Source organism: Pediculus humanus, genomic scaffold, assembly GCF_000006295.1.
Source record: "Pediculus humanus corporis 1103172107927 genomic scaffold, whole genome shotgun sequence".
In the NCBI taxonomy this organism is placed as follows: domain Eukaryota; kingdom Metazoa; phylum Arthropoda; class Insecta; order Psocodea; family Pediculidae; genus Pediculus; species Pediculus humanus.
The window spans coordinates 95,576-106,893 of record NW_002987499.1 but is presented as its reverse complement, the minus strand read 5'-3'; the positions used below and the strand labels follow the sequence as shown (position 1 = coordinate 106,893).

At 24.9% G+C, this 11,318-nt stretch overlaps 4 protein-coding genes across 4 annotated transcripts; 2 read left to right on the top strand and 2 right to left on the bottom strand.

Moving 5' to 3' along the window:
• Positions 1-511: 511 nt before the first annotated feature.
• On the top strand, positions 512-2,162 carry Phum_PHUM401580 (uncharacterized protein; the record flags this gene model as incomplete). Its single annotated transcript, XM_002428757.1, has 2 exons — positions 512-552; positions 971-2,162. The coding sequence occupies 2 exons, from the start codon at positions 512-514 to the stop codon at positions 2,160-2,162; spliced, it is 1,233 nt and encodes a 410-aa protein (XP_002428802.1).
• Positions 2,163-3,318: 1,156 nt separating this feature from the next.
• Phum_PHUM401570 (uncharacterized protein) lies at positions 3,319-4,243 on the bottom strand (the record flags this gene model as incomplete). The annotated part of the gene is made up of 4 exons (XM_002428756.1): positions 3,319-3,440; positions 3,670-3,788; positions 3,865-4,034; positions 4,121-4,243. 4 exons carry the CDS (start codon positions 4,241-4,243, stop codon positions 3,319-3,321), a joined length of 534 nt encoding a protein of 177 aa, XP_002428801.1.
• Positions 4,244-5,203: 960 nt separating this feature from the next.
• On the top strand, positions 5,204-7,059 carry Phum_PHUM401560 (malate dehydrogenase, putative; the record flags this gene model as incomplete). Its single annotated transcript, XM_002428755.1, has 5 exons — positions 5,204-5,554; positions 5,788-5,981; positions 6,092-6,293; positions 6,612-6,801; positions 6,872-7,059. The coding sequence occupies 5 exons, from the start codon at positions 5,204-5,206 to the stop codon at positions 7,057-7,059; spliced, it is 1,125 nt and encodes a 374-aa protein (XP_002428800.1).
• A 1,536-nt stretch (positions 7,060-8,595) lies between these two features.
• Positions 8,596-10,044, bottom strand: Phum_PHUM401550 (uncharacterized protein; the record flags this gene model as incomplete). Its single annotated transcript, XM_002428754.1, has 4 exons — positions 8,596-8,712; positions 8,899-9,000; positions 9,037-9,323; positions 9,360-10,044. 4 exons carry the CDS (start codon positions 10,042-10,044, stop codon positions 8,596-8,598), a joined length of 1,191 nt encoding a protein of 396 aa, XP_002428799.1.
• Between the last annotated feature and the right edge of the window lie 1,274 nt (positions 10,045-11,318).

The following is an 11,318-nucleotide window of genomic DNA, read 5'->3' as shown; positions in this document are numbered from 1 at the left end:
GTTTTAATTTTTATTTGAAAAGTTTTTATTATTATTATTATTATTATTATTACTGAAAATTTATTAAGTTTCGAAAACGTGCGTAAAAAAAAAAGTTTTTCATTAATTAAAAAAAAAAAAAAGAAAAGAAAATGATTAATTAAATTTTATAATAACGTATTCTTAGAGATAAAATCACGAACGTTAACCGTTCGTTATTATTATTATTATTATTAATATTTTCTTGGGGAACGGGGTTTTCTTATCATTATTATATAAATTAAATGATTTTCTCGTTGTTGAAAAACGTTCGGAAAATTTTTTTTTAATTGTTTTTTTTTTTGAATACGTTAAAATAGCAAAAATATTGTAATCGAACGTTTAAAAATGGCCGACAGTAATCCGTTCTTTTTTTTTTCTCGGTTTTATTTTTAACATAAAAATGATGACTTTTAAATTGTTTACAAATGTTTACGTTTGTTTTTTTAATTTTCAGATGAATTTATTATTATTATTAACTTTTCTACCGATAATGGGGGGCATCGTCATCCTACCAAATTCAAATCAAATAAGGTAAGCATTTTATATTTTTTTTGTAGTACTAATAATAATAATAATAATTGTAGATTAACAATTTGTTTTAGTATAATTACGTGTAATTTAGTAGAAAAAAATTTTTTTTTTGAGGGGAGCCTCTTTTCTGGGGGGTGAATATAATAAAACATAAAATGTCATAATAATACGATAAGATAACTAAAGAATTCTGTAATGGATTTTCTCATTTTTTTTTTTTTTTTTATCTTATTATTATTATTATTTTTTACGGTCTTACAAAAAATGAAATAGAATATTCTAGATATTTTTTTTTTTGTTATAAATAAATAAATAAAATTTTAAGATTTTTTCGTTTTCACATTTCGATTGCGATTTACGAGAAGATATGAAGAGAAAAAATCACGTTGTTGTTAAATTTGAAATTTTTTTTTTATAGAAAAGGAAAATTTATCGGTTTTGGAAATAACGACATGCTCATGGATATTTTTGACGATGCGGAAGATCCACTACCGATGATAAGTAAATCAAATAATAATAATAATAATAATAAACCAAAAAAATTTGAAGTTAATGAAACAACATCTGCAAGATCCATCCTACACAATAAGGGTCAACATAACAAAATCAATAATGAAAATCCATTGTTGACACCGGAAACGTTTAAATATTTATTAAATACTTCCGGTGATAACACGTTATCACCTCGACCCCCCATGCCAAACACTGTCGTAGTTTACGATACGGAACTTGAAAAACACTACAACGTTTCGCAAACTCAACAAATGGGTAACGGTACCGATGTGAAAATTTTTTGGGGATCCGTCGAAGATGCTGTTGACAGCATACCATTTTTACCATTCGAAGTTAACATTCCCGATATGTTATCCGCGATGTCGACGTTCTTCGCCAACTACATGCCTTTTATAAATAGATTTACCAATCAGAATCATCCGAGATTGCCATTAAAACTAGTCAACAATCAAACAAACGTTAAAGAATTAGGTACGTATTATAAAACCTACGTATCAGAACAATCTCCGGATGTATCGATAAGTAGTAGGAGAGAATACAACTCGGTACCTAAATTAAAAACGGGAAAAAGGAAACAAAATAACAACAACAGGAGAAAATTTTATAAGAATAAAAATTCAACGACGAGTTTTGCCGATAAAATATTTAAATTACCGAATTTGAGCAGGACGACGACGGTGTCGCCGCTCCCACCGAATCCCGATTCGAAACTTTGGCACGTTTTAGGTACGGATTCGAAAGAAACGTTTAAATTGAAAAACATGCCGATAACGAGAAAACGTATAAGAATTGCGGATAGAGAAATATTTAATTTTAAAAATAGCGATATATCGAACAGTCCCATCATGATTCTCAACGTCCCCCAAAGACCCATAACTCAATTTAAGGTCGTGCATCAAAATCAATTTGATAAAAAAATCCAATCGGAAAAAAATGATGGGATTTATGAATTTGATTCTTCGACGGTCAAATTACCATCTTCTTTGCAACAATATGAAAACAAGAGAAAATTAAAAAACAAAAATAAAAAAAAAAGTTCATCTAAAAGATCTGGAAGGTCAGATTTAAATGAAGAGGAAATAACGAGTACACACTAACTCATCGTCCTGATTCCATTTAACACTGGCCTTCTTCTTCTTATAACACGCCCAGGTACGACGAATGGACAACGGAGTATTCCATATATATAAATACATGATAATAATAATAACAATAATCATTTTTACTTTCTCGTATAATTTTTTTTTTAAAGGAAAAAACAAAGGAAAGAATTTTCCAAGGGGGAAAAAAAGAAAATTCGTTGATTACATGTTTAACTTATGTAGTTAATTTAAGATAAACTCGAACTCATGCCTAAAACGGTTTTTACATTATTCTCGTGCCTCGTACGTAATTAACGTTTTTTATAATGATAATAATAATAATAATAGTAATTATTATTATTATTTTTGCAAAAAAATGTATTAACTTAATGGATTCTTTTTGCTTTATTCCACTTTAATGATTAATTTTATTTATTTATTTATTTATTTAAATAATACTTATAACGAATCGCGAAGGATTTCACCGAGAAAAACAAGAATTTCTTGAATTTTACACTCGACAAATAAGTTTATTTATTTATTTTTATTTATTTATTTATTTATTATTTAAATATATATATCTATATGTTATTATAACTTATTTATTATTTATTTATTGAAAAAATAAAACAAAATTAGTCATAGGTTTTATATTGATTTTTATTATTTTTTAATAAATATATAAATTTAATACAAATACGAATTTATTAAAAATAAGTTAATGAAAAATAAATAAATAATTGACACTAGATATAAAAACATATGTTTAAATTAAATTATTATTATTATTATTATTATAACAATTTAAAAAACAATAATAAAGTAAAAAAAAAAAAAAAAAACATGGTAACAATATTTAAATATTTAACATTTTATTATTACAGGTACATGATACAAGTTTTTATATAATTAAATTTTTTGTTTAAACAATTTAAAAGCAGACTTCATTTTTAATAATAATTTAATACATTAATTAAAAAATAGTAATAATAATAATAATAATAATAATAATAATACTGATTTATTACTTTAATACTTTAATAAGATAATAATTAAAAAATCAAAGCATGATAAATTTTTATGCTTTTATTTTTTTTTTATTTTTGGCTTTAAACGATTTATATAAAAAAGAAAAAAAAAAAAATTATTTTATTTTAATTTACACATTCGACTAGTTTATGTTTATGTTTATGTTTATGTTTATGTTTTCTACTTTGAGAATGTTGTAAAAATTGAACAGGTGAATTAACTGTGAGGTCACATGATTGACAATAATATTTACCAGAAGGAGTTCTATAAATGGAAAGATCAGTAGGTGAAAATTTTTTCCTATCATTTTTTATAACCGTTTCCAATATGTTATCTCTTCCAGCTAAAATAAAATTTTATTTATGTATATTTAACATGAAATGCCATGATTGCAATTAAATATTGCAAAACTTTATCGATTAATAATTTATTTTTTATATTATTTCATTCTCGAATAATTTCTTCGATTTATAAACTGTGCATTCGTACTCACCGGGAGGAGGAACAATGTTTTGAAAATTATTTTTCCCATGAGTATGAACATTAAAATAATTTTTTCTCAAACTTTGTATTCTACTACTTTCTGACAAAATATTATCACTGGAATTGGAACTGGAAAATGATTTTGTCAACAATAATACTAATATTTAGTAAACAAAATTTATCGATAAGGCACAATGAAACTCACAATGTTTTTAAACAATTAATCGGACTAGTTTTAGTTATATCAATAAAAGAATTGTAAAATGTTTTATTTTTTAATACATTTTGATGTTTTTTTCCTAAAAAATGTTCTCTAGCTTGTGATTCTGATGTTAACATCAAACCACAATCCAAACAATTCCACTTGTAATTTTCCTAAAAAATAAGAATGTTAAGTATAAATTGTTAATTTTAGAGATTAATCGAGAGACACACACAAATGTGTGCATCATTTTACTCACATTATTCAGTTCGAAACAAGTAATAAAAAAATCATTTTTGCATTCGATAGTAGAATAATATTCATAAAATTTTTTAAAACTTGTCATATCAGAATTTTCCCTGATTGACTTGTTAATTTTCATTTCTTTAGACAATTTAAAAAATCTGTATCAAAACATTGTCGAACACAATTGGCTTTGAATTAAAAAAAAAAAAAATAATTTTTGTGAATGAAATACATAATTGAATTGATAAATAATTATAATTTAAAAAAAAAAAAGTAAAATTTAATTCATTTGATAAATTTATTGAGGTGATAATATAACAAGTACAAAGTGTCAATTGAAAAAATGATTTTCTTACTTGGCACATAAATAAATTTTCAAACGGATATTGAAATTATTATTAAATATAAAAATACTTTAAATAATCACAAATCATTTTTAATATAATAAAATTAATAAAAATAAATTATAATTTAAAAAAAAAAAAAAAAAAAGTGCGGAATTTTTTTTTTAGGTTGTTTTTGTCCCAGCCGGTTTACAGTTGAGAGCAGAAAACAAAACAAATCAATTTCAGATTCTACAACATTGAAATATTTACAAGTTAAGGTAAGCTGTGGATTTTTATTAAATAATTTTTATTTAAATTAATTTATTTAAATTAATTTATCACTTTTAAAATATTTAAATTTCGTAATTTTTTTAAAATAATAAATGATTATATATAAAAAATATAGATAAAAAAAAAATGTCGGGATCGCATATAAAAAAATTAAAATAAATTTTTAAAAAATGTCAGAATTTTATTAATTTTAAGATAAATTTTTTTTTTTTTGTCAACTTTTTAAAGACAACAGCAACAAAAAAAAGAAAATTTAATGGGTTATCACGGTAAATTTACAACAACAGCAGCAACAGCATGAAAATATTTTGTAATTTGAGAATGAGAATCAGTTATTAGGATTTAACGGAAAATTTTTTGTTAAAAAAATTTTAAATTGTCACACACCGCCTTCTTAGATGTGTTTCATATAACGTATTGTAAACTTTAAAAATGAGTTAGCAATTTGAAATATGTAGGAAAAATAAATTTTTGGAAAAATGTTTCGTCAAATAGGAACTCAAAATTTGACAAGTTGTTATACAAAACAAATAAATGTCATTTTACGAAAAATCAAAAGAAAATATTCAATTGGTTGTCCTTGCCCGGATCCGAATAAGATAAAAACCGTTCATCAATGTCCATCGAAAATTAAAATCACTTTATGTGGTGCAAATGGACAACTCGGACAAATAATTGCTTTTTTACTTAAACAATCTCCACTCGTGAACGTGTTAACCCTTTACGACATTGACAAAACCTACGGTATGGCCATGGATTTGTCACACATAGATACAAGTTGTCGTGTACAATCATATTGGGGTTGTGAAAATTTAAATGAAGCTTTGCGTGTAAGTTTTTAGTATACATTGTTTGTTTGTTGTTGTTGTTTTACTTTAACGAAACCTAATAACACATAAAATATTTTGTATACATTTAATTTTATAAAATTGTAAAACAAAAAAAAACAATATAAACAAACAAACATTTAACACGTGCCATTATAAAATTTTTGACATGGTTGCCTACATATGCCTACATTTATTATGAAAAATTTTAATTTTTTTTTTTTTTTTTTTTTTAGGATTCACATATAATACTAATTTGTGCGGGTGTTGGAAGAGCCCCAGGTATGACACACAATGATTTATTTGAATATAATGCTCCCGTTGTTAAACATTTAGCCGATGCAATTATATCAGTTAATCCAAAAGCATTGATTGGTATATTGACAAATCCAATCAATAGTTTTGTTCCAATGGTGTCACGTCAACTCAAGTAAGTGTAATAAATATTTTTTTTTTTTTTTAAATTTTCCTTTTTTTTTTTTTTTTTTTACATCTTCTCTCTCTCTTTCTCTTTCTCTCTCTCTCTCTCTTTCCTATCAGATTGGCAAATAAATACGATTCGAGAAAAATATTTGGAATAACAACGATAGACGCTATGAGAGCAAGTACGATTGTTTCTAATGACATATTAGGTGGTACAGTAGATCCAGGTGAATTTCTCGTACCTGTTATCGGTGGACACAGTTCTAAATCGATCGTACCTGTTTTATCGCAAACATCTCCCTGCGTGCAAATTCCAAAAGTATGTTTACCTTTTTTATTATTAACAAACGAGAAAATGAAATAAACAAAAATTTTTTTTTTTTTTTTAATTTTTAATAAATCGGTTGTTAAGCATCGAATAACCGGAGAAAAGTACCTAAAATAATGATGATGATGATGATAATAATAGGTTAACATTTTATCAATAGCAAAAAAAAAAAAAAATATCTTTTGTTGATAAAAAAATGGCGTTTTCGTGATCACAAAAAAAAAAAAAAAATTATTTTATTTTATTTTCTCTTTTTTTTCGGCGAATAATTTTTCTTTTTTTTTTTTTTTTTAAAATGTTTGTCTGCAGTCACTTTACGAGTATTTAATTGATAAAATCCGACATTCATCTTGTCTTGTAACAACATTAAAAGAAAAAGGCGGACCCAGATTATCAGTTGCATTGGGAGCAACAAGGTTTACACATAATTTGATCAGGGGGTTAAGAAATGAAAAAGACGTCATAGATTTAGCATACGTTTATTCGAACGCGGTACCAGGTAATCATAAATTAAAATATTTGTCATTTATTATCGATGATTATAATAATGGACTTTTACGGGTTATCAGGTGTGAGTTATTTTGCCGGACCCATAGAACTCGGTCCGAATGGTATAAAAAATAATTTGGGTCTCGTGAGAGTCGAAGAACTTTATGAGAAACCATATTTAAAAGAAGCAATTAAAGAATTAAAATGCGATATACTACGGGGTGAAAGTTATATTATATCCCCGCCAAATTTTTGTGTAAAATCTTAACAAAGGAAAACATTAAAAAATGTTATCATTATTATCAGAGAAAAATGTCGATGAATGGATAGATAGATGGATGAAATTGTATTTATAACAAAAAACTTTAACCTTTTCATTTTCATTTTATTTTATTTTTTGTGATATCGCGTGTGTGTATTTTTAATTTTATTAAATTAATTTTACGTAAAATTGAAAATGTTTAATTAATAAATTATTTAAACAAAAAGTCGAAAATAATAATAATAATAATAAATAAAATCATTTATCGATTTATTTAAAAAAATATTTTTTTCGCGTTATAATAAAAAAAAAAAAAAAAAAAAAAAATACGGGAAGGGGGTAAAAAAGGGAAAGGGAAAAGTTTTCAATTATTATTATTATTATTATTATTATTTTTTATTACTTTTTTCCTTATATATATAAAAAAAAATTAATTAAACTAAAGTCACGTAATCAAAGGAACGGTTAATTAATTTTTTTTTTTTTCACTCACTAACAAAAAAGCATTAAAGTGAAGAATGGTCGTTCTTTCTTAAAGAATAAGAAAAAGTTATGATTAAAAAAAATTTTAATATCTTTAAAAACAAAAAAATATTAATAATAATAATTTTTTTATAAAAACAATCAATTAAAAAAAAAGAATACGTACGGAAAGTGGTAATAAATTGTTAATTTTTTTTTTGTTACTTAAATTAAAAATAAATTTTATGTTTTATGTATATTTCGTAGAATTTTTTAAACGTTTGATTTTTAAATATTTAATGACTTTAAATAAAAATTCATTTTCATATGAAAAAAAAAAAAATGAAAATGAATTTTTTTTAAAATTATTATTATTATTATTCGGCATCTTTGTGTTTAAAATCTCTCTCCCCCGGTGTAATACAGGGAAATGTAATACTCGAGGCTACGTACGAGTAATTAAATTTTCTTATGTGCAAAAATATTTTCTTTAAAATTCTCTTTTTAACAAAAAAAAAAAAAGGACTAAATCCCTTTGTAGTTTTAATTTATATTAAAATGGCGGCAGGAGTAACAACAACAACAACAAAGACCCCCCCAAAAAAAAAAATTATTTTTATTATTTCTACGTATTTCTACGCTTTTAAATAAAACTAAATGTAATTTTCCTTCCCCCCCCTCTCCTCTCCCTCTCCCCCCTCCCCACTTTATTCTTCCTTTCTCTTTCTCTCTTTTACTTTATCATTTTCTTTCTCTCTCTCTTTTTTTTCTCGTTTTTTTATACGGTTTTTCTTCGGTCTTAGTGCTCCCCGATTTGTAAAAAAATTTTTTTATTTTTTTAATTTTCGTTCTGCAAAAAATTTACTCATCTGTAGAACAAATTGCATAATTTATTATTCGCAGGAAAAGGGATTTTTTTTTTAAAAAAACATACATATATGTATTCATTATTATTATTATTTTTTTTTTTCAAACGTTGGCAAAACTACTTTTACAAAAAAAAGAAAAAAGGAAAAAGGAAAAAGGAAAAAAAGTGAGCCGAAATTGAGAATGATGATGATGATGATGATGATATAAATTTCAATAACTGCAAGGATTGTTTGTATAATTTTTATTATTTGGGGGGTGTCTGTTGTTTGTTCTTTTGGATAATCCAAAAACGTCCGTTTCGTATTTTTCCTTAATCGAAACAGGTATCTGAAAAGGTTTTAAATCGTCAGGTATGAAATCACTCCGATGAGAAATAAATATAGATTTTTCTTTTAATAAATATTGATAATATTTTTGAAATAATTTTTGTTTATTAAACCATATGGGAGTGAAAAAATTTTGATTTCTTTTTTTTCTCCTAACTAATTTTTTAAAAATTTTTTTATTACGTACAAGGATTTCATCGGAAAATCTCACAATTTTTTCCGAATCGATTTTTTCAAGGGAATCAACGGATTTTAAATTGTGATTTGAATTTTTCAATATTCCCTTATCCTTTGTTTTTTTATATAATAATTTATCATCATTTACAACATCATCATCGTTATCGTCATCATCGTCGTGAGATGATGATAAATCGTATTGACGCCATTTTTCATCATCCGATCTATTTTTCTGTGACCAATTTTGACTCGATTTAACAATTAAACAAAACGAATCGTTATGAGTCAAAGGATTTAATTTTGGTGATATTCCACCATCATCATCATCATCATCATCATTCTCATCTTCTTCGGACATGATGTTAACTCTATCGATTTTATTATTCTCTTTTAAATTATCATCATCATCACCATCCCCACCACCACCACCACCACCTCCATTATTATTATTATTAATATTATTATTATCACCGTCTCCGAAATTTTTAGCACCTTTACAAATGAAAAAAGTTTGACTTTTTTTCAATTGAAAAAATTCATTATCACCGTTCGGACTCACGTACATGGATTTTAAATTATTATTATCATTATTATCATCGTTGATTTTCTTAACGAATTTCGGATTAATTATTTCTTGGGTTTTTTGCCTTTGCAAACTTAATTTTTCACCAGCCGTTAAAGGTTTTCCTTTTTTTAATTTTCCCTTGTGCGGCGGCGGTGGTGGTGGTGGTGCGGTTTTAACGTTTTTCTCATTTGCGGCCATCGTCGTCGACGTCGTCACTTTTTTTTTTTTTTTTTCTTGTTCCGAAACGACGGCGGCGACGACATTTTTAACAACAACGTTCGATTTGTTGTTCGTTATCGTTTTATTATTATTATTACTGCTACTGAATTCCGATTGTTTTCCAGTATTGTTTCCAGAATTTTTTTTCTTTTTCATATATAAATTCGATGATACGTATGGCGATTGTGAATTTCGAGTTTTTTCAATTGTCGTCTTTGGTTTTAATAATAAATCACGATTGCTTTGTGATCTTAAATCTTGAGCTCTAGTCGATCTAATGACACTTTTCGCGGCGCCATTATTTTTCGTCGTCAAATTTGTTTTTATTTCTTTTTTTTTATCAACGGCACCACATTTAACCGTCGATGGCATTTTAACATTTTTTATTATAATAATATTATTATTATTATTGTTATTGTTATTGCTATTGTTATTAATATTAATTTTTTTCAATTCTTCTTCGTTATTATTTTTAATTTTTTTATTATTATTATTAATAAATCTATTATCGATGTCGTTATCATCATTTTTCACAGAAACGGTTACATGATTTGATAAACTTTTTTTTAAACCTTCTCGAAAATCGTTTAATAACGGACATTCTCCTAAATTACCAGGGCAACTGTCTGTAATAATAAAATTAATTAATACACATGATGATGATAATAATGATAATGATGATTAAAATCCAAACGAATTATTTAACATTTAATTTCTTACCCAATTTTTGTTTAATTTCAAAATTCGATAAGCTAAATATAAAATCATCTAAATTTTTTTTTATAACATCGATCGGAGGAGTTTGAATTTTTCTATATGACGAATAATATTTTTCTGATTTCGGTCTGATATTATTATTATTATTATTATTATTATTTATTATTAAATCTGAATTATTATTTTTTTTAATTTTTTTAAATTCTTCTTCCGGATTACGACCTCATTGTAGAAAAAAAAAAAAAAAAATTAAAAAAAAATTACTCGAATGATTGAAACAAATTTTAATAATAATATAAATTATAAATATTATAATAAAAACAAACAAACAAACGAAAACAAAACATAGAGGGAAAGAAAAGGAGAAAGGGGGAGACGTATAAACAATTTAAAAGAAGAAAAACAATTTTTTTTTATACTTACCCATATAATAATAATAATTATAATAATAATAATTTATAATCGGAGTAATTTTTAACGCGTAATAATTTTTTTTTTATTGTTATCAACGACGTTTTTATTCCAGTCATCATTTTTTTTTTCCTTATCAAAGAAGAACAAAACAAAACAACAACAAAAAAAAATCGCGAGAATAGAATAACGATTATATAGATATACACGTAATGTTTGTTTTGTTTGTTTTTGTGTTTGTATTATTAAATACGTTGATTTTTTTTTCACGACTCTGCCAACCGTTCTGTTTTTAAAGTAGTTTTTTTTTTTTTCTCCCGCAAAAAACAAAAAATAAACGACTCAAGACGACGTAAATTATTCGAGAACTTTTTACTTTATCAAATTATCATCAGTATTTAAATTTATTATTATTATTATTATTATTATTATTATTATTATTATTATTATTATTATTATCACCATTAAACACGACAAGGCTACTTGTCGGGATTTTTAAGTATTTATCTGAGGTTTCT